Source organism: Podospora pseudocomata, chromosome 7 (genome assembly GCF_035222375.1).
Source record: "Podospora pseudocomata strain CBS 415.72m chromosome 7, whole genome shotgun sequence".
NCBI classification, from domain to species: Eukaryota; Fungi; Ascomycota; class Sordariomycetes; order Sordariales; family Podosporaceae; genus Podospora; species Podospora pseudocomata.
In genome coordinates, this window is record NC_085891.1 from 3,401,270 (window position 1) to 3,423,297 (window position 22,028).

A 22,028-nucleotide genomic window follows, 5' to 3' on the forward strand; every position below is an offset into this window, starting at 1 on the left:
AGAGATGAATCAATGGAAGACGGCGGGGGAGACGATGCAGCATGATTTGCTGCGAGGCTGACAGACCTCACTCATGCTGCCGCTGTTGGCTCGGCTGCTACCAAGAGCCAGCAAAGCTTGGCAAACAAGCTTTTTGCCTCCCTCTTCAGGAACACGCACAGCACAGGGAGTCTGGCTGTGGCTGAAAATGCATTTGCATACCTTATTATGGTGGATGGTCCGAGCGCCCTAAAGGAATCGGTCTGGTGGAAGTCCAGCTCTTACTTCCATTTTCTGTAGAGAAGCAAGCAACCCTTTTGACAAGAAAACTTTCAATATTCAGCTCCATCGCCAGGGAACCCGCGGCTGGCAAGCACAAAAAGTCGCACGTTACGCCGCCGCCGCTTGTTGCTGCTTTGTCGCTGGCGGATCGGCAGCCTTGATCAAACCTGAATACACACGGTGCGTGTCGTGTCTTCATCGCACACATCTCTTCAGCGCTCAGAGCAGGTCGGCCAGAACCTGAGAATCTTTTACTGTCCATTTTTCTTTGTACGCACGGTACAGCATCCATCAAAGAGTACGTACCTGCATCTACGCACGCACCTCACACCCGACACCTGACGCGCACCTTTTCGTGGCGGAGGGTCGGGCGCCTTCTTTTTCTCTGCCTCGCAGCTCGCAGCACGCCGCACAGTATTTCCACTGGCTGTTCCACAATGACTGAGGCGGTCCTCCAGAAAATCGTTCCAATCACCATGGAGTCCCAGGGAGCTCCAGGAGTTTCGCAGCAGCCACGGAGCCGCAAGCGCCAGCGCACCTCCAGGGTGCCGGAAGCCGGAAATACTGCCTCTCCAGCACTCACCCCTGTCAGCCAGCTCCCCCAGGGCTGGGGGGCTGCCATGGCAAACAACAACCACCCCCAGGCCGTGCGCAGCCATGTCATTGACACCGTGCCAATTCAGTCCAGCTTCTCGTCACAGCAGCTCGACAGATCCCATGAGCCAGACGGCTTGATGAACAGCTACAGCAACCAACATCATAATGCCCATTCCCAGTACCCCGATCCCCAACCCACCCTCGCCTCCGCCCCGCATCCCGACACGTCTGGTCTGAGCAGTCTGAGCAACCTAGCCGGTGAGCAGCACCAGCATCACGGCCAGCACCAACAACAGCACCCTCAGCACCCTCACCAGCAGCACGCCCACCACCATCACCCTTCCCAGCAGGCGCAACAGCAGCAGCAGCAGCAGCAGTCGCAACAGCAATCCCAACCCCAACAACAACAGCCGACCCAGCACCAGCACCAACAGCAGCAGCAGCAGCAGCAGCAGCAGCAGCAGCAGCAGCGCCCTAGTATCAGCGTGAACCCATCGGCGGCAAAGCCTGACAGCCGCGCTCTCTTCCAGCAGCAATACGGCGGTGTTAAGCACACCTCTGGTGATTCCCCTCCCGCAAACGTGGCGAACCCAACCTCCGCCGGTCCTTCCTACTCGAATCTGCCGGTCTGGCACGGCACGCCCACTCCCACCGGCTCGTCGCAACCCGCGCCTCAGCTTGGCTCGGCCTCCTCGATGCCACCGCAGTCGCCGGTACCAGGCATTCCTGGCGGAGGTGGCCTGGGCCCGCCTCCAGAAAGCATATATCAGACTTTCGACGAGCTGCTTGCCGCGGTACAGCGCCATGCGAAGGAGCAAGGTTATTCCATTGTGAAGCTACGCGCCAGTAACTACCGCGATGGTAAGCCGACGCGCTACGATCTTGTATGCGATCGCGGCGGAGTCAAGTACAACAGCACGGCCAAGAAGCGTAACCCAAGCACGCGCAAGGTTGATTGCCCATGGCGGGCCAAGGCCGTGTGCGAGGTCAACTTGGGCAATCAGTGGAGGTTCGTTGTCCAGGAGGTCCGGCATAACCATGAGGCGCGTGTTGCTGCGGCTCAACCGGGACAAGAAAACACACCTGTCGCGCAAAGTATCCGCAGCCTCAATCATAAAATCGACCGCATCTCCCATGAGATGAGCCAGGGTTTCAGTCGATTGGAACAGGTCGTTGTGCAGCGCTTGGACAACATGGAGAAGCGATTAGAAGCTCTTGAGACAGGTCGACCAGCAATGCTCGGAAACGGCGGTGTACCGTCCATGGGAACACCAAGCATGCCAACTGCTAATATGGGCGGCGGCAATATGGGCAATGCCCCGATGACGAACGGAGGCATGCAGCCGCTTGTGGATAGTAGGATGGGGGCACTGGAAAGCCGCTTGACTCAGATCGAAATGATGGAAGAAGATCCATCACGCCTCTCGCTCATGGTCAACACCTAGGATGGAACAGAGCCAAGTCAAGTGTGCGATCGTTCTGCTACGCCTATAGACCATTAGAAGATGTTGGAAGCAGCCATCTGCGAGTCGGTTACCATACCAACACATGTTCTTCGGAACCACGCGACAAATCCCACATCAGGACTGTCGCCATGTACTCCTGACCTGATCTAGGTTGGATTTGCCGTTTGCTAGGACGAGCCACAACCAAACGGTCTGAACGGAGGTCGCACCAACATCTGTATCATATCGACGCTGGCACGCAAGGAGTCGGGTGTAGAAGCGCCTGTACTCACTCACCGTTGGAGTAAAAGAGGATGAGAAAAGGCGCTGTGGCATCTTGTCCGTCACATGGCCGACTTATTTCAGTTATATTAGTGTGTAGCAGAAGTTTCTGCTTATTTTCCTTTTGTTCTGTGGCTCTTGGGGTTCAACCTGCTTACTCTGGCTTCTCTCGCCCGGGCAAGCATGAGTAAAATGTGTAAATACATTCTGTGGTTTCAGGTGTGCATTTCCTGGTCTTCTCTTTTCTGCGTTTTTAACTATATCCTGGGGAACAGGGTGTGATGAGGCGTCGTGGTTGGGCTTCAGGGGAAGGGCAAGGCATCGGTTGGTTTTGACATGTTTCTTTGCGGCGTTGTGACGACCCTGTGGTTGGGTCTGGGGGTTTTTATCTCTACGGCTTCCATACCTTGCATGCCGTCTTCGGTATTTGTGCGCGATTTGCTTTTGTCTGTTTTCTTGGTCTGCTTGGCTGGTGGTTGCCATGCAGACTGCGTGTTTTTTTTATTATTCTAAACAACGGAGTACTTGGTATTGTTACTCATTACTCTCCTGTGGGGTGGGGTGGGGGGGGAAGGGGAGGACTTATTTGGCTCATCATTTTTACAGTTGGGCGATGCCAGGGCGAGAGGTCATCTTGGAGTATATGGGTAGGGCTACACGTCAACTGCAAAGACTACCGACACAAGCAGGACCAAGGCACCCAGCACTGAGATATATTCCCATGTCGATCTGTTGACGACCCAGTTCAGGTTCGATGAATCTGTCTGAATGGGACGCACCTTTGGGGGTTTGGGACAAGACACAAGCCAGGCAAAGGCCAGATAAGGAGATTGCGAGAGGAAAGTAAATCAGGGGGGCCACCAAACACAAAGACCAATAAACATACAAAAACTATAGTTTGTACGATGGAATAAACCCTTAAGTGTGGTGTATATATCAATATCAAGCATTTGAATGCGAGTTATTATGGGTCTTTTTTACTAATAGTGACTGGAGTGATGTCTTGAGGGCAACGCTCAAGATGTTAAGTGTTCAAGGGAGAAGGAAGGGCACAACAGGTCGGGGGAGGCATTGTTGAAAAGCGCTGACGAAAAAACTCAATTCACATCACCATCCAGGTGTATAAAGCTATGCTATGCGTGCCGTCTCTCATCACTCACCCCCAAACCTTTGGTATCAACAACTCGCCCTTCTTGTATCTAAACGTTGCACACTTCGACCCACCCTACCCCCCTTTCCTCCCTCGCCCTCCTACTCTTCCCTGATAATAATATGGAAGTTTCATCACCACAAGACAAAACGCCTTGTTGACAAAGACAGGGAAAAATCATCACAACAAAAGTAAAATGAAAGAAGCAAGACAGTTGAGTAACAGATAACAAAATAAAGGGAATACGATTTCAAAGGAATAATCAAGTTCTCTACCAAAACCCTCCTCCTCCTCTTCCGCTTCCTCCTAGCCAAAGGTGAGATATCAACAATCCACAACCTCCTCTTTTCACCCTCCCCCCCATTCATTCCCTTCAAAAGTTAACATCCCAAGAAAGAACGCCTCTTTCTCCGTGTTGGCTTTTTAAAAAAAGTAAAATCCAATTCCCCTGAAAGTAAACAAAAAGAAAAGAAAAAGTCTTATGCAAAAAGAAAAAGAAAAATGTGTGGGGAATATGCTGATGAGAATATGTTCATATACGTGTTGTTGTAAGCGAAGGAAGAGCAGCAAGCAGCAAAGCAGAAAGACAAGATATTTTGCTTTTTGTGGTGTTGAATTTTTGTGCCATCATCGTTCCATTCATTACTTCGTATTTTTAGAGGGGCTGGGTGGGTGTAAGGGGGCTCAGTTGCCGGGGTATATAAAATACGAATAATTTCGAATATCCAATAAACAAACAAAACAAAAAAAGATTTTGCGTGTCGCGAGCAAGAGTTGTATGTATTATTGCAGTTCAACCCAGACCTGGCAAATGGTTAGCATGACTGTGAAAAGGTTGTTGAGGGTAAAAAAGAAAGAAGAAAAAAAACATACCTCCATCTTCCCCGTCTCCGACCTCGCCTTCCTGGCATTCTGCCTCACACCGCTCATCACCATCTCCAGATCATCCTGGTCCACCATCGTGATCAGCTCGGGCGAGTCCTCGTCCTTGAACTTGATCAAGAACTGGCCCCTGGGCGGGATGTTGAACTTCTCCCTGATCTTGGCCGCAAAGTCGGGGAACTCGACCGCCGGCCCGACCATGATGTACCGCACGTCGTTGGCGTGCACCTTGACCCTGATCGTCCTCAGCGCGTCCCTCCTCGAGGACCCCCGCTTGGATCCCCCCGAGACAGAACCGGGACCTGGCCTCCTGGGCGCCATCATCTCAAAGTCGCCCTCGTCAAAGGAGCCGTCGTCGTAGTCGCTGCCTTCTTCGTCTTCTTCCTCGATGTAGCGGTCTCGTGGCTGGTTGCCGCCGCGGTTGCTCCGTTGGGAGCGGCTGTTTCTGGAGCCGCCGCCGCCTTGGTACATGTCGTAGAGGTCGTCGTTGTACGTGTCCTCTTCTTCTTCTCTTCTTCTCCTGGAGGAGGGGGGATCGCGCTGGGAGTAGCCGCGGGATGGGGGGGCAGCGGCCGAGGCGGAGCGGCTTGGCCGGCGCTGCTGTTCGCGTGGTCCCTCGTCTGGGGAGGCTTTTTCGTAGCGGTCGCTTGGGCGGGACTTTTCAAGGTTGAGGCGGCTGGGGACGGGCTTGGGTCCGTTGCGGACCGAGGCGGCGCGGCTTGGTTGCGCTGGCTTGTCGTTCTCGGGTGGTGGGGTGGGAGGGAAGACGTTGCGGCTGTTTGGTGGTTCGGATTGCTGTCTTCTGGACTGGAGGCCTGGTTTGACGAGGTTGCTGGCGGCGAAGGAGAGGGCTTCTTGTGGCCTGTCGTCCTTGACCTCGATTGGGCCGGTCTGTTTTGGTTTGTGTGTTAGTGTCTGGGAGTGACATGGTGATGGAGAAGGGAACACATACAGATTGCTTCATTTCAGCACCGGCAAATCCGGTAAAGGCATTGGCTCTGTCCGAGGCAGCAACTAATCTGGCCTTCCCGAGGTAGTCCTTTTGCTGCAAATTTCGCACCTTGGCCTCATTGGGCCTGTAGACAACACCAACAGGAATCGAGAACACTGTATAGCCCTGCAAAAACAATGTTAGACACAAAACAACAGTACAGCTGAAACAGATGCTGATCTCACCTTCGCCTCATCCCTGATGGCATCGTTGATTACATTGTGGTCCTCCACCACCTTCTCCTTGACGGCGTACTGCAAATCTTGCATACCAGCTTCCATTTGCTCCAGGTAGATGTAGCAGAGACCACGGTTGAACAAGACCTCGCAAGAGTAGAGCTTGAAGATCAACCCGAGCTGCCCATAGTCGATCAGCGTGTTGCCGCGGAGGTAAAGAAGTGTGTCGTTGAAGTTCGCTAAGGCCTCCTCGAAATCACCCAGCAAAAAGTTGGAAACACCTTGTTGAAAGTAAGCGACGGCGAGGTACTGGTCGAGTTTGACAGCGCGTTGGTAGCATTCGACCTGTGGTGTTTTGTATTAGCATCTATTGTTTTGATGGGGGTTTCCCCCCCTGAACCAAAGAGAACAGAGAAAAGGTTGTTGGGGGGGGGCAACATACAGCTTGCTCGTGCTGGCCGAGTGTCGCATTGATCACGCCCATATTGAACAGAATCTTGGAGGTATCCGAGATCCTCTCAAAGGCCTGGAGGGCTTCGTCGAACTCATTGTTGTCGTAGTACTTGAGGGCCTCGACCCAAGTTTCTATTTCCTATAGTCGGGCGTATAAGCTGAGCTGTTCTCCACACAACCTGAGCGCGTCCGCAGCTGGGATGTCGTCTTACCTGTTTTAAAGACATGGCTGCTCTGGTATGGAAGCTGCAAAGAAAGGGCTATCAAAGCCGGTTTGACCTTGCGACACTCGAGAGAAGCCGTCGCTCGGAAATAGTTTTTCGGTATGCGAATGTTGCTGAAACCTGGGCGGTTGTGCGTCGGGCGGTCGACGGGCGTTGAGGGGTTGTGTGGCTATTAAAGCGTAGGATTTGGGCAGGCAAAGAGATGGAGAGGGACAGGGGTCGGATGCACTAGCTCGGGCTGGCGGCAACCAGGGGGTTGGCTGCTCGAGTCAAGCCCAGCCAGCGTCTGGTCTTCCGTCTTTCTTTTTGTTGTTGTAATTCCCAAAAGCCCGAGTTCGTTGATGAATCCAGCCTTTAATATCTCTACCGTCCCGGTATAATTATGACCCCGATCACAGCCTGTGACCCGATAGCAGAAGAGTTGTTGACAGCTAGCGGCCACTTGGCGTGTGATAAGTCTGCTGTTCTGCTTTTTCTCCTCACAAGACGACCCAAGATGCCACGGGCGACAAAAACAAGAGTAGGTGGACTCCTCCGCTGAGACTGTCCTGCAGCTTATTGGTGTTGCTGTCGTCCCACTTTCTCTGTCTCTCGTCTTCGTGTTCCTCCGCCCTACCGCGGTGTGTGTTCGTCGGAGAGTGTTCCTTGTAATCTATGATCGTGGAGCCGTCAATCTAGACTGCGGCGCGTGCAGCCCTCGGTATGTCGGTTGTGCGAATGGGGTTCTCTTCCCTGCTGAGCTAGCTCTGTTCCTGGCGATCGTGTCGATATAGTTATAGTGGATGCAGCAGGCCATGTGTTACCAACGACAACTGCCACAGCGTATAGGCGTCGAATCCAGACTCTCGGGTCGAGAGAAGCGAGTGGTAGGCCGGCGGCGAGCGAGGATTAGGATGCTGACGGTAATTATTAAGGAAAAGTATTAATTACGTTAGATAGTTCAAACTGGCATAACAAGAGCCAGAAAGATGCAAAGTTTGAGGAAAAGAATAGGAGCAAGGTGGGAATGACGGGGAAAAGAGCGATCGATATTCGGCCTGAATTGGACAGCATCCAGCACCGGCGAGCAGGTAGAGGGCGGGAAGGGCCTCTTTTTCGGACACCGTCCGCCAGACGCGAGGAATCAATTCGTGGGCTTGTTTGGAGACGGCCAAACTGAGGGAGCTGATCATGCAGGCCTCCCGAGAAACTTGGCTTGCCAGGTCCGGGCTGGCTTTACAAAACGTGAATGGGGCCTGGCTTGTGGAGGAGGTTTCTGAAGCCCACTGTTACAGACGACAGGGTTCCCCCTCTCAACCTTCGAGCACTGTCTCTCCCCTGTGGAGCTATCATCCCAGGGGGCACTGGTCGAGGGGCACGCAAGGAGAAACATCCGAAACTGGTCGAAAGAAGGAATAGGGGCAGGGGAAATGTCTTGTTTGGGATTGCCCAATTCTTTGGATACACGGGATGATTCTACGTCCCGCCTGTAGTGAAAATCCTGAGGCTCTCCCTGTTCGATCCCTCCGGCGATAGGGCCTAAAGAGAGCCCGGTGGTGGGAACAGGAACAACGAATATACCAGTCTGCATTGGCGGGATGGTTCATCGAACGTTTTCATCAGTGTCGTCGAACCACCTCCGGAAGCGTCCTGCTATCACTGGAAGACTCCGAGTGAAAGTTGCAGAGCATGGTGCCAGGGATCGAACGGTCTCCCCTGTCGAGGCTCACCGGATTGGCAGGGTGCGGAACGTCACTGGCGGCGGCGCCATTTGCAGCCATGCGTCAAGGTCACTGTGCCTGGGCCGCTTCTTCAGCTCGCCGACGACGCCTGTCATCCGGCCCATGGTCTGCTGTCACTGAATGTCATCCAGTATCAGTATCAGACATGGCGAACATAAGACTGGCCTCGGAATGCCTCATGGGATGAAAGATGGCTGGGATATCAAGCAACACAACGACAGCTCAGCTATCCGATATCTGTCACCAGGTGTGGGTGTCCTTTTGGCCGTCTATGACCGGCAAATAGGAGCTTTTCCGGGACGGGAGGCAGAATGCGATGACAACCTCTCTTGAAATTGTGCATGAGAAGAAAGCTCGTGAACCAGTCGTCGAGAGTCTTGGCTGGGCGGTTGACTGTGTCTGTGAGACTCTTAGGGGTCAATGCAATGCCATTGTCTGTCACAGAGTCTTTGGCACCCCTGCGAATCACAGGTTGGCGTCCCTCATGCACCAAGTGTTCCAGAGCACCCTGGACGACCGTTGATTGGGCCAGCCCCACACCAACCCAACCCCTGCGTTGCAGGGCGGTTAATTCAACCTCCACACTCTACACTCGGCCCCCCACACAACTCTCAACTTTATCTTGAATCTTGAAGACCGAACACCGCTGTGTAACACTCCAACCAGTCACTCACCCAGTTCTGGGCTGGCTGGAAATCCCTTGAAGACTGTATACAGAACACGATCTGTATGTCGGCTTACCGATCCAAAGACCTGCCCTATGATCGTAGAGCCCGATACTCCCTCGACAGCAAGTAGCATGTGTTCAATCAAGCCGTTGCCGGCTCCTAAGGGCACGCTTCCTCCGACAGTTGGATATCGTGTTGCAATAAGCGCTCTGGGAATACATCTGATGAATCGACCTTTTCCATCTTCATGTCAGTTTTAGTGGTGGTGCCATCACACGGCCAACATCGAGCCTTTCTCAGTCGATATTCTATTCTTGACACCAAGAACCTGCACAAGTCTGCTTGAACAGCAAGAGTTGTGACCATGTGCTGGTGACATATGCATAACTCGGTTCTGTGATAGTGACGGTGACGTACACAATGATGGACGGCCCTCCAATGGTGCCATCGCAGGTTTATTTATGGTGTCGTTCACGGATGGGCGCGGGAGGGCCATCTTATCTCGTTCGCTGTGTGCGAATCAAAGCTCAAGAGGCTCTGGAGTCGAAGCCGGGGACAGAACGCTAACGAATCCGTACCAAGCACTCGGTTACCACGCCATGTGGAGGTAACGGAGAAAACCAGCGGCCGCTCAGGTGCGGTTGCGTTGAGAAGGGAGATGGTGAGGCCGAAAAGGGAACAGGACGCCGGTAGTGGAGCAGGATACAGTGTCAGACACAACCCAAAGACAATTTCAAATAGAAGATTGCGCAAAAGAAGGGCCGGAAGCATGTGATAGATGCCGGTGATAATTTGTGTGACCTCAACAACTCCTTTTCCCAGCATGTGGTGTGGGTTGTGTTGTACTTCGTGCTCGCTATGATGTTGGAGATGGATCTGATGGGCTGTCGTCTCTGGCAGTGATCACTAACAATTTTTTGCAGTTCAAAATTCTCGGCCCCTCCCGTCTTTGCTGCCGATCGACAGGGGTCTGAGCGCAAAGAACTGTGGATTTTCCCAGGATGGCACTGAACATTGCTGAACAGGCGAAACTCGCTTCAACTTCAAGTTCCCGGCACTTCAACTTCACATCTGATGTTTGGTCGCAACTCACAGACTTTTTTCTTATCTTTCCGTCCAGCTTTGAAGTGCGCGATATCACATAAGAATATTTTTATCTTTTCCCACGTCATCAAGCTTCCATTCACCTTAAGTTCTGGATAGGTATTTCCATCAGTTTTTTTTCCACCAGTCATCCAGGGGCACAGATCTCCAGATGCAGGCCGGCGGCTGTATGGACAGCTGCAATGGAGACCCACGTCGTGGACAAAAGAATTGGCAATGCAAAAGTAAGGTACTACATACTGTATTCTCCCATGCCTTAAAAGAAACTCAATAGGCCTCAAAAGATAGTTAATAGGCTTTGAGATATAGTGAGAGGCCTATTTGGTTTTTAAAAGGGCGTAGGTTGACAATGATTACACGCTTTCCCAGCTTCCAGTACCAGTCATTTCGTCCACGACGTGAGACCTAGACTGCCGGCTGCTGTGGTATTCGACCTGACACTCAAAGGTGGTGGTACTATCGTCGACCATATGCACTCCTCCCACAGGTGCCCCAAATCCAGGCAACCGTTGAAACTCCCTGCTACAGAGCATACCTTAGGAGTTGTTTGCACTTAGCTACACACAAGGATTCCTTCTCGGTTTTTTGGCCCCATCTCACCTCCCCCCTTCTCCGTCTCATGTTTTTTGACACACACTCTCTCTTCCGGCTTCCGGCGGCGTGGGGGCTGGCCTTCGGGACCAATCCCGTCGACCCAGCAGGTGTGTGTTTCCTCTCGTGCATGATCTACGTAAAGAGAGTCCGAACATCCTCCTGGTGATCCTACCACCCTTCCACACCCGCACACACAATGATCCTAAGATTTCACAAGGAAAGAAAACCAGAAGGGGGGAAGGAGACGATCACCCTCCTATGGTTCTGTCTAGATGCGGAGGGTAAGCCCGCGCGCATCGGAAAATCGACACAATCCCATTGTATCACCATGGGAATTTTGCGTGTTTGATGAAACCAGGCCGCCTCCTTGTGGCGGCCACCTCAAGTCTCACCACTATCGCCTATCAACCCTGACCTGTCTTTATGCAGCCTCCAGGACCAGAAGAGACGACATTCGTCATAGCAAAGGATCTCCATTTTCGTTCAAAAAGTAAGCTTAATTGTTTTACAACAAGATCCATATCTCTTGGCAGAAATATCACTCCCCCCCCCTTTCGAAACAAGCCCCCCCTCCTTCCCATCCAAGGGCCTTCTCAATCACAGCATCCCTTTTGATACCTCATCCTTCCTTTCCTCCCACAAGGTCTTCCCCGTGCAGGAGCAAACAGTCTTATCATTATCCCAAACCCCGGCACTCCTCGCGATGATCCCAACCACGGTGTTCTCATCATTGGTCAGGGGCTTCCCCTCGTCGCTCTCGTCATTGGGCGAGATAACCAGAGCGTGGCCGATGACCTCCCACACCTGGAAGGGGTGGTTGAGGAAGACGGTTCCCCGTCCGTCTGATCCTATCTCTACCGTACCCAGGATTCCACGAGGGGTGGTGGGTTTTGTTTCGCTGTCAGCAGTTGTTGTGGTGGTGGTCCCGCTCCAGATGGGGCCCGCAGAGGTGACCCCGTCCTGGAGGTTTCCGTAGGCGCGGATGGTGGCCCGGTATTTTCCTGGTGAGAGGCCGCGGATGGTGAGGTCGACGACTGTTTCTGTGGGGCTTACTTGGACCATCCTGGCGAGGCCGCGGACGAGGCGTTGGTTGATCCAGCTGCCGGCTGGCTTGCTGGCTGAGGCGGAGGCGGCGGCTTCTTGGACGGAGCGGCGGTAGTAGGTTTCTAGGATGCTTACTGCCGCGCCTGGAAAGATGTGCGTGTGAGAAACTTGAGGCGGGGAGGGATAGGTATGAGAAGAAAAGGGGGGGCTTACTGTTTGAAGCTCCTGAACCGCGGAGGATGGCATCACGTCCGGTGGCTTGAATGGCATCAACGATGGCTGATGGTGGTGCTATGCAGAGGGAGAATGTGTGAGTTTTCTGATTTGAGGACACGGTTTATGAAGGGACTCACCGGTTCCTTCAATTGTCACCAGCTGCTCCTTGACGTCCGGTTCAACCTTTGTGATGCCGGATACTTTGAACAAGGCTTGCGAAATGTCTTTGGCGCAACTTTCACAATGCATGGGCACTGCGAAGAGAGTCTGAAGAGCCAGATATTGTGGTTAGCCTTGTTCCTGAGTGAGGCTAAGGCAAGCCCTAGAAGATCCCATGATCTCAACTTGGTAGTCTGAGACGTACCTGAAAAGGGGTTGTAACGGCCATTTTTAAAGGAGATGCGGTTGCCGCTGAGACTATTGGTGAGTTGGGACTTTTATTTCCTGGGAATGTTGGCGACTGGGATCGCTGCTGTTGCTGTTGTTGCAGATGGAGAAGCTGCCGTCGATATGTGTATGCGCCTGCAGATGCTAAGAGGGCTATGCCACTGAGACTGTATGCAATGGGTTTTGTGAAGCTGAATTTGGGGATAGGAGGCATCAACCAGCCAACCAACTAACAAGCCTTGATTCAGACAGATGGACGAGATGACTCGATGAGCAAGATGTTCGTTGGATAGAAGCAATGTCAACTTCTGCTTGATGATAGAATATGAGAATGTGGAGATGTTACGGTCAAATGGATCTAATGTGAATCTTTCAGGGACTTGCTTTGAAATCCAACTTTTCTCTTAAATAATAATTCCGTTATGTCTTCGCCGCCTTCCATCAGCTCATCGATCGCGGGGCAGTTTCAAGGCTCACCAACCGCGGGGCAGTAGGCGGCATGGGTTCCAGCTGTTTCTGGGGATCCACCTTTCGCTCTTTCTTAACCGTTGTAGCCCGTGCACACGCATTTCCACGCCTCTCGGTATGTTCGGTAAAGGTCACCACTCACCGACGGTGAGGAAGCTGGACAATTTTTTGGCCCCATTGACCAGACCCTGTCGACAATCGCGACTCCAACCAGCTCAATTGACACCCCTCCCGCCAAACTCACCTCCGCCATATTTTGATGACCCTTGCGGAAAGAGAGGTTCAAGTGAGACCAAAAAGGCGGTTCCCGTTTCTTGGTGCGACAGTTAATGAGGGACTCGTTCCCAGGGGCTTGATTGCTTCACTTTTCTCAAAGAACCTCAACACAAACCCGCCACAATGTCTCAAACTATAGGCTCTGTAATGCTGCCCCCCGCTTGAGTATTCTTGAGCTTCAGACTAACATCGCCGCCTTTCAACAGACCCGCCTTGCCTACTCAAGAGTATGGCACCACATCTCCGCCTCGGCCCCCCACCCAACCCTCTCAACCGTCAAGTCCCCCCGGGAAGCTGTCACCCCCCCATCGCTCGGCCGTCTCGCCTCCCGTATCGCTATGATCCTCATGGGCAAGCACAAGCCCATCTGGGACCCCTCCACCGACTGCGGCGACTATGTCGTCGTCACCAACTGCGCGGCGCTGTACACCACCGGTCACAAGAAGTGGAGGAAGACATACTACCGCCACAACACCAGACCGGGTTCGCTGAGGACGATTACGATGGATGTGCTTATGGATAAGTTTGGCGGTGCCGAGGTGTTGAGGAAGGCGGTTAGTGGCATGCTGCCCAAGAACAGGTTGAGGGACAAGAGGCTGGCGAGGTTGAAGGCTTTCGAGGGGGATGCCCATCCGTATAAGGAGAATATTATCAGGTTTGGGGGGAAGAAGGTTGGCCAGACTGGGTGGGAGGATATTGTGAAAGCGGTTAGGGAAGGTGATAAGGCTACGATCCCGTCATGAAGGGGTTAAGGCGCGGTGATGGGTTGTAACGATAGAGTATAAAATCACGGAATGGAACTGGGTTTGGTATACGTGACGTTGAAGGCTACTGATGGCTGGTTTTTCTGAAATTCAGATATCTGTATTTGCACGGTATGGGATTGCCAGGGGGCGTAAAGTTAAGATTATGGTGGTCAAAATCTTGTCTGTACATACATTATTTTGGGTTTGAATGTAGTTCTTGGAAACCATAACTGCTCGGGATCCCAATTCATATGTTTCTGAAGTGGAGCTTGGTTTTAGCTGAGACACAAGAATAAACTATCCAATCGAGAATGGTTATGTTGTCTACGTGAAGCCTTTTGGTATACATGATACTCGCAGCATCTCTTCTACAGTTATACCACATTGACAGAGCGGCAGCGATTCACTCTTCTACCACACCTAGAGATTAGACTCCTCGGAATCATGTGTGCATCAACTCAAAGGTGGTATGAATTGCTGATATCTCAAAATGCTAATAAATAGCAACGCCATCTAAAATGCAATAGACCAAAACCAAAAACCAAAAAGTCAAACCCCCCTGTCCCAGATGCTTGCCTGTCGCTGCTATGTCCCCAAAAAAATATGTTGACCAGGGTAACGCCATGCTCATGATCTTCGTACAACAGCTTCTAACTTGTCTTGCGAAAAAAGCAGTAGAACTCAAAATCCAAAACAGTTTAAAAAAAACAAAGTGTGAGGTGCTTAGGAGCGAGCGACCTCGCACTTGATGAGGCCGTTGGGGCCAGACTGGGGAGCGTACACCTCGGCGTCCTTGCCGGTGTTCTTGTAGCCCTTGTGCCAGCTGAGGTCTGTGTCATGTTTTGTTAGAAAATCACTTTTATTGAGAAGAAGAATGATAGAAAAGAAAACATACCAATCTCAAAGTAGTGCTTGTTGGGCAAAGAGTAGCCAACAACCTCCACCTCGGCCGCCTTCTCCAAGATCTCCTCGCACATCTTGTACATGGTGTTCTGGACCGAGGCGGACTCGTCCTCGGCGAACGTCTTGAGGGTGATGTTGCGGGCCGCCTCGAAAGCCTGGTCGAACCTCTCAACGCCCTTCTCCACGTCGGTGACGGTGGCAAAGGTCTTCCAGTTCCAGGTGGCATCAACGTCGGTAGACAGGATACGGTCCCAAGTCTCCCCGAGGGTGGTGTACTCGTCCCGGACGAAGCCGTGGAAGGCAGAGCCGGTGGACTTAAGGACGGAGAGACCCTGGATGGCGGACTTGAGCTCAATGCCAGCCTCGCGGGAGACGCGAGCTTCCACGTTGCGGGTCTCGTTGCCGTCGCGGTAGAAGCTGTGGGGGTGGGGCTTGCCGTCGATGTTGATGCGAGTCCATCTGTGAACGATCACCTTGATGTTGGCGGCGTTGATGTGGGGGTACTTGTCGAGGAAGTGCTGGCCGAGGTGGGCGGCGTAAAGCTCAGGGGGGTTGACGGGGTGCTCCTTGGCCTTGATGTAAATGGTGTTCTTGATTGAATCGGTAGCCACAACAACGCTGTTGTCGGCCTCGGTGTAACTGAAAAGAGGGTTAGTCTTTGTTGGAACAGCTTTCAGGGATTATACATACGAAGTCTCAATCTGGCCCTCGAGAAGGCAGCAGACGGTCATCTCAGTGACGGACTGAGTGCCGGTAGCCTCATCCTTGTGCACCTTGTAGACACGGACATTGTCCTTTCCATAGCGAGCAGCAGCAAGACGAGCCATTTCGACGATTGCGTGTGTGTGGTTGGTGTTTGTGTGCTGAGGGTATTTGCAAAGCTTTTTAGAATATGAGAAGCTGATGAACGGCTTCGGAGGGGACTAATGCAAGAGAGAGAGCAGAGTGGATTTGAGTTCAAATTACAAGACAAGGAAGAAGCTGTTTGTGTAGACAGAAGACGAGAGGTCGGAGAGAGTGGACGATGGTGAGTCTTTATACAAACCTTAAAAGTCCCAACCAACGAACGGATGTGGACAGCTGCGAGGAAGCACGACACCACCCACCCCCGCGGGCAAAGGAACGTCAGCACAAGCAGGCGTGCCGAAAATGCAGATCGGACGGCGCCTCGCGGCGTTCTGGTCCCGCCCGTGTAAGCAGCAAGCCGGCAACAGGGACAAGTGGATTCGCCGGAGTCCGCCGACTGCCAAACCCCAACGCCCAGGGCTCTCCCCCGCGCAGAGCTCCCGGAGGCTTGCGACACCGGCCGATCGTTCAATCTTCGGCTTCTATTCCCTGTAACCTCTCTTCAACGTCCCCAGAATCTGGTCTGATCTCTCTGACCCCTTGCAGTAGCCTTGCCTTGCTAGCCATGTCTTGTCACTTCTGATGGAGGACTTACAAAGCTGAAGACTGCCCTCCCGCCGTTCGAGTTCCGACGACGACGACGACGATGAGACAGCCTGGAACCTGGAACCTGAAAGCCCCCACTCTCTCTGACCTCTCCCGGCACAGTCCGGATTGCGGGGTTCGACGCCCCTCCATACGCCACGCACCGTTGACAACAGGTTATCATCGGCATCGTACGACGAAAGGATGGCTAACAAGACTTGGGGATGGTGCGGCTGCTCAGCTAATTGAGACCTCCAAAGCATAAAGCTCGCCTTGAGCGCTTGTCGTCACACAGATGATCGCTAGAATCCCACCTCGCACAGCATGGGCAAGATAAGGCGGCCATTAGCTTTGCGGATGGTCCATCTTATCAGTGATTGAAGCTGATAAGAACAGCTCTGCCCTCATCCAACACTCTGATATGAGCTGCTGACCCAGGCAATAGTAAGCATAGCTGTGACTCGAGAGATTCAACACTGGCGTCCCCTCTCATTGCACATGTTCAAGAACTGATCATGTGAAAACTGAAAATGCAGGAGCAGAACCTCCAGGACGCTTGCAAGAGACCCTAACCCTCCTCGGTGACACTTGCACCCACCCAAACACAAACACATTGCGGCCATAGTAACGTGGCATAGCACGCTAGATGGTTCGCGGGGAGACGCCGAGGAAGTAATGTGCTTATACATGCCAGGAAATTTGTGTTTTGACAGTAAACAAAGTTCGTAGTACTTGTAACTGCTGTTCACCATCTTCAATGTTGGAATACAGAGCCGTGGGAGTCTAGGGCAAGCACTGTGCGCACCGACCACCACCTTCGTGATCCATCCCTCAGATCCCGGCTGCACAACGACTGGAGAAGTGGATCATCGCCAGGAACTTGGCTCCTTCCACCGCCCCGACTCCCTGAGAGTGCCCGCATGATAGTTTGATACGGACGTACGGTGCCGTAACAAGCAGTTGAAAGGCGCACGCGACTGGACCGCGCCCACGGTACATTGCAATGACCATCTACGTCACATAGGTAGCCCTCACCCGCACCCAACTCTTTTGGGGGAACTGTCGAGAACCTCGAGAACGCCGAGAATCCATGCGCCGGCCAAGGGGCAACCACCAATTGGCCCCGGCGAACGTTGCGAATCGAATGCAAATTCCGACCGAAGACACGACGAGAGCGTCGAGAGCGTCGAGTGTGGAGGGCAAATGGTCGGGCCATCCACCATGCTAAGCGCCTCGGCGACGCCCACGCAAAAGTCCTATGTATCGCAGCAACAGTCGCCGTTACGCCAGCAGCAAGGACAACAGCAAGGACAGCAGCAGCAGCAGACACAACAGCAACAACAGCAACAACAGCAACAGCAAGTGGGCAGCTATGCATCCACTATTTCAAACCCTCGACCTAGCCTCGACCGCGGTGATGGACTGCAACCTCCAGGCGCCAATGCTGGCAGGAATCTCTCGGCCTCTGCCGTTACCTTTGCGTCCAGGGGTGGCTCGTTGAACCCGTCACCCATGCCGGGGAGCTTCAGCTCTGAGCTCCGGAGTCAGCTTAATCTTTCCCGCGCTGGTTCGCGAGCCGACATGTTTGCGCTGGAGAAACTGGACGAGGACGATAACCGGACACAAGAGCGCAACATTGCCTACCTTCGAGATGTCCTGAGCCGAGAGTTGAAGATAAAGGAAGGGAGCGAGAATATGCTGGAGGCACTGAACAGCAAAAAGGCAAAACAAACGAAGGAGCAGCGTCAGAGGGTCGAAGCCGAGCTTCTTTCGTCAAGTAAACGGATCAAGGATTTGCGACAGAGGATCACGGATGCTCAACAAAGGACAAAAGCGAAACCAACAACACCTACGAGGTCCAGAATCGATGTCACGATAGCGGCTGGAAGTAGTTTGCGGTCACCGCCTAGTCTTTCCAGGAGCGGGGCTGGATCTGACATTGATGAGCCGACCGAGTCTCCAACATTTGCGCTTGCCGAAACTCTGCAAGCCCTTGAGGTGGCCGGCATGACGCCAGATTACTATGTCTCCAGAGCCAATAGTCTCGTTGACTTGTTCAGGAGGCATCCAACTCTCAAGTATGATCTGGTCTGGTCTGTATTCGGGCTTCGAATGCAAGCGCTCCTCATGAGTGAAAGTCGCGAGGTGGTTGCTGCTGGTTACCGGATGACTCGATACGCCATCTCTGATATTACTTCACTCCAGAATATCCGTACCCTTAACACGGATTACCTAGTCACATGGTAAGCCCAAGCTATTGTACCGCCTTGACTTTGCATAGGAAGAGGATGCTAATGTGTGGTATCAGGTCTTTGGCAAAAGACCGAAAGTCTGATGTTGAACGAGAGCAGGCACTCAAGTTTGTTCGCGCTTTTCTTGATGTCAAGGATGGTGTGAGGGAAATCTCACGGGCCGTAGTCAGGGCCATTGCTGCCGTGGCAGAGGAGCCAGAAGAAAGGCTACGGCCGATTTGTCTGGAGACGCTGGCGGAAATTCTGGTTCGCGACCCTCGTCTCCTCATAGCCTCGGGGGGGCTGGCCCCGTTACACGAAGCTCTTGCGGACGGGTCATACAAAGCCTCAGAAAGTTTGACCGCAGCGTTTCTTTACCTCCTCGATGCGCCAGAGCGGCGTCAATATCTCCGCCCCGGGAATGAGTTGGAGGTTCTTTTCACGGCATTTACAGACGAGCTGTCATCCAATGAGCGCATTCTCAAGCAAAGCGCCAAAGCTATTTCGTCAGCCCTCAAATCATGGTCTGGTTTAATGAGCCTGTCCATGTACAACTTCCGTGCGATCAGGTCTATGATCAACAGCATGGTCGCACAAAAAGGATCTATCAGAGAGACCATCATGGATCTGATATTTTCCCTGTTGCGAATCAAATCCCCAGCGTGGGCAACTTCGTTTCTTGCCGGAAGACGTCTCACCACCTATGGCCGGGTCACAAACCTCAAAACAACCACCACCACCACCACCACCACCACCAAAGCCGCCCATGGTGAATACGAAGACGACGGGGGCGAGCAAAATTTCGTCGAACACTATACGGCACTGTTGCTTGCCATATTTATCAAGTCCGGAGTGGTGCCAGGCCTCCTGAAAATGACACAAGACAACGAAAACCCAACTCTAAAACGAAAATCAACGTTACTTCTAGGGGAAGTTTTGAAGTTGGCAAGTCACCTGCTTCCACGCTCGTGGAGCAGTGAGATACAGCTGCTTCCTGAATTGTTTATCACCGCTGCCCGGCTGGGGGACGAGAATCGATTCACGGCCTCTGGAGTCATCTTTCAGATCAGCAGCGTGAGCAGAACGTTGTACAGATCCTCTCCCTCGTCCTTTCTCCCTTCTCCAAGCAACAATATCGATCTCAGCATCTTGGATGAGCACCCCAAAAGCAATACGGCAGCGGTCAACTGTGACGATGCCACGTTCAGAGTGCTTCTCCTTGATTCGGTGGTGCTGAATAGTTCTAACTACAATAAGTGGAATTGGGATGTAATACTTAAGCTGATTGAGGGACCGCTGGTGAATGGAAAGAGGCTTGAAGAGGCCGTGAAAGCATCCAAATTCTTGAAACGAATCATGAGCTTTTATCGTCCCTTCAAGTACAGGTTCTCTGCCCTCAAGAGCTCGCGAAGCACGCAAAAGTATGTGCGGGCTGGCTGTGCGCTGATGCATACTCTGCTGCAGAGCCCTGAAGGCGTGAGGTATCTGACAGATAACAAACTGCTGCGGCAGATTGCCGAGTGCCTGGCGCAGTGCGACCCAACGAGTGGATTAACAGCTCAGGATCCCATGTTCTCCCGGGACGGCCTCACAGATACGTTGAGTGGCGGATACTTCCCTATGCTTGGTGTTCTGAGCGGGGACCCCAAGGGCATTCAGATGTTAGACCGGTGGCGCATCTTCAACATGCTTTACCGAATCGTCGATCTCAAGCAGCGGCCAGACATCATCAAGCTCATGATCTCCAACTTTGATTATTCAATTCAGGGTCATTCTCGAATTATTTTGTCCAAGTCCTTGACAGCAGGGACCAAGGACATCAGAATTCATGCTACGAATGCGCTGCGGAAGTACGCAACACGTCCGCGGTTGGACTCCCAAGGCCATGAGCCTGTTGACTCGAAATGGGCCATCCAACTTTTGGTCACTCAGCTTTATGACCCAGAAGTGGAGGTCTGCCAAACGGCGGTCAAAATTCTCGAAAAGGCGTGCAATACTCAAAACCACTTGAAATACATTGTCGAGTGTCGGCCGGCACTAGATCACTTGGGTGAGATAGGTGCTCCCCTCCTCTTACGCTTCCTATCGACCTCGATTGGGTATCACTACCTCGATGGGTTGGACTACATTAGCAATGAGATGGATGATTGGTTCCTCGGGCGAAACGACTCCTATGTCGGTGTCATTGAAGCCAGTCTAGCGCGATCCTTCATGGACCATCAGGACGACCACACCAACCGAATAAGCGTCTTTGATGATGAGCAGGAGATGGAGGCCGACAGCCACGTTCCGCCACACTTCTACCGTGAGCTTACCCGCACCCAAGAAGGCTGCCGGCTTCTTAGCGATAAGGGTCACTTTAGCGAGTTTGTCACCACGATTCGCGAGCATGGCATGCAATCCGACGACCCAGAAATGATGGTCAAGGTCAAAGGTTGTCTTTGGGCGGTAGGTAACGTCGGATCAATGGAGCTCGGCGCCCCGTTCCTGGAGTCTTGCGATGTTGTGGAGCAGATCATCAACATTGCTCAAAATCACGAAGTCATGAGTCTCCGCGGCACTGCTTTTTTTGTCCTTGGACTCATATCACGTTCCATTCATGGACTGGAGATCTTGTCGGAAAATGGGTGGGACTCCAACACAAACATTTTGGGGCAGTCTCTCGGCTTCTGCGTCCCTACCGAGTTGGACCAGCTGTTTTCTCTCAAGCCCTGGAAGCACATACCGGTAACCAACATTCAACTACCTGATGCCCAAAAGACAGAAAGAGAGAAACTGCCATCTGTCCCGTCCCGCCCGAGGTCGCTGAGTCTTATCAAGGCTATCCAAGCAGAGGCAGATGCCCAGGAAGACACGCCAACAGGGTCGGTGCCGGACGAGATCCAGCGCGTTGAGCTAGATCCGGACCCGGTAAACCAGAGGATTCTGGAGCTGATGATTGACATGGCGAACATGGTGCTGTACCGGAGGGCGAGGGCAGAGTTGATGCACATCAAGCAGCAGACGCAAGTGAGGCATCAGCAAGCTCAGGCACAAACGCAGCCGCAGACACCAACGCAGAACAATCAGAAAAGAGTTCTTGGGAGTGGGGCCTCGTCGTTTTCACAGCCACACTTGTTTAGAAGGGTCATGGGCTTATTGGAGTCCCATCACTACCGCTTGCAGGATAGGGCGATGATTGTAGGGTTATTTGAACGGAGCGTGTTTAGGGCGATAGTATATGGGGATGAAGACAGTCAGGAAGAGAGGGGAAGCAGTGAGAGTGAAAGTGATTCTGACTTTGGAGATGCAAACCAGGCGGGCGTGGGTCAGAGAAGGCAGGGGTTTGTTATGCAGCGGGATCAGCAACACCTACAGCAGCAGCAGGAGCGGAATAAAGAGGAGGGGAGCAGTGGGGAGGAGAGTAGTGATGAAGAGGAGGATGAGAGTGACGAAGATGATGCTTATAGTGGAAGTGAGGGAGATGAACAGAGGACGGAACGGCTGAGGAGTGTGAGCGATCCCGCGGGAGGCAGCACTACCAGGAAACATGGAACGGGGAGGGGGAGAGGTGGCACTCAGGGGGCGTTCTGACAGGGATGGATTTGTAGCAAATGAGATGGCCAGATGGGTTGTTTTTGGATCTGTCCTGGAACTGCTATATTGTAGATTCTCAGCGTGGGGGTTGCTGGGGTTTGATATTTTGAGCGGGCGAGTCTTTACTGTTTCACGTTGTGTTTTTTTTTTTGGGTTTATATCGTGCATATCAAAAGGCGAAGGTGGCCGATGGGAATGGTCG

At 52.7% G+C, this 22,028-nt stretch overlaps 6 protein-coding genes across 6 annotated transcripts; 3 read left to right on the forward strand and 3 right to left on the reverse strand.

Annotated features, from left to right (window-relative positions):
- Window positions 1-737: 737 nt before the first annotated feature.
- QC762_711290 (uncharacterized protein) lies at window positions 738-2,303 on the forward strand (the record flags this gene model as incomplete). Its single annotated transcript, XM_062893980.1, has 1 exon — window positions 738-2,303. One exon carries the CDS (start codon window positions 738-740, stop codon window positions 2,301-2,303), a length of 1,566 nt encoding a protein of 521 aa, XP_062739836.1.
- Window positions 1,027-8,552, reverse strand: QC762_711300 (uncharacterized protein). Its single transcript, XM_062893981.1, is given in 7 exon segments — window positions 1,027-1,292; window positions 1,305-4,539; window positions 4,609-5,508; window positions 5,570-5,734; window positions 5,794-6,129; window positions 6,227-6,376; window positions 6,450-8,552. 6 exon segments carry the CDS (start codon window positions 6,462-6,464, stop codon window positions 4,519-4,521), a joined length of 1,587 nt encoding a protein of 528 aa, XP_062739837.1. The 5' UTR covers window positions 6,465-8,552; the 3' UTR covers window positions 1,027-1,292; window positions 1,305-4,518.
- A 2,330-nt stretch (window positions 8,553-10,882) lies between these two features.
- Window positions 10,883-12,664, reverse strand: CCS1 (copper chaperone). The gene is made up of 4 exons (XM_062893982.1): window positions 12,173-12,664; window positions 11,946-12,075; window positions 11,806-11,883; window positions 10,883-11,735 (listed from the first exon to the last, which is right to left on the reverse strand). Exons 1-4 carry the CDS (start codon window positions 12,407-12,409, stop codon window positions 11,146-11,148), a joined length of 1,035 nt encoding a protein of 344 aa, XP_062739838.1. The 5' UTR covers window positions 12,410-12,664; the 3' UTR covers window positions 10,883-11,145.
- On the forward strand, window positions 12,651-13,842 carry MRPL23 (54S ribosomal protein L23, mitochondrial). The gene is made up of 2 exons (XM_062893983.1): window positions 12,651-13,083; window positions 13,146-13,842. Exons 1-2 carry the CDS (start codon window positions 13,063-13,065, stop codon window positions 13,680-13,682), a joined length of 558 nt encoding a protein of 185 aa, XP_062739839.1. The 5' UTR covers window positions 12,651-13,062; the 3' UTR covers window positions 13,683-13,842.
- Window positions 13,843-14,133: 291 nt separating this feature from the next.
- Window positions 14,134-16,499, reverse strand: QC762_711330 (uncharacterized protein). Its single transcript, XM_062893984.1, has 3 exons — window positions 15,279-16,499; window positions 14,581-15,227; window positions 14,134-14,515 (listed from the first exon to the last, which is right to left on the reverse strand). The coding sequence occupies exons 1-3, from the start codon at window positions 15,413-15,415 to the stop codon at window positions 14,409-14,411; spliced, it is 891 nt and encodes a 296-aa protein (XP_062739840.1). The 5' UTR covers window positions 15,416-16,499; the 3' UTR covers window positions 14,134-14,408.
- A 399-nt stretch (window positions 16,500-16,898) lies between these two features.
- Window positions 16,899-21,823, forward strand: QC762_711340 (uncharacterized protein; the record flags this gene model as incomplete). The annotated part of the gene is made up of 2 exons (XM_062893985.1): window positions 16,899-18,262; window positions 18,328-21,823. The coding sequence occupies exons 1-2, from the start codon at window positions 17,223-17,225 to the stop codon at window positions 21,821-21,823; spliced, it is 4,536 nt and encodes a 1,511-aa protein (XP_062739841.1). The 5' UTR covers window positions 16,899-17,222.
- Between the last annotated feature and the right edge of the window lie 205 nt (window positions 21,824-22,028).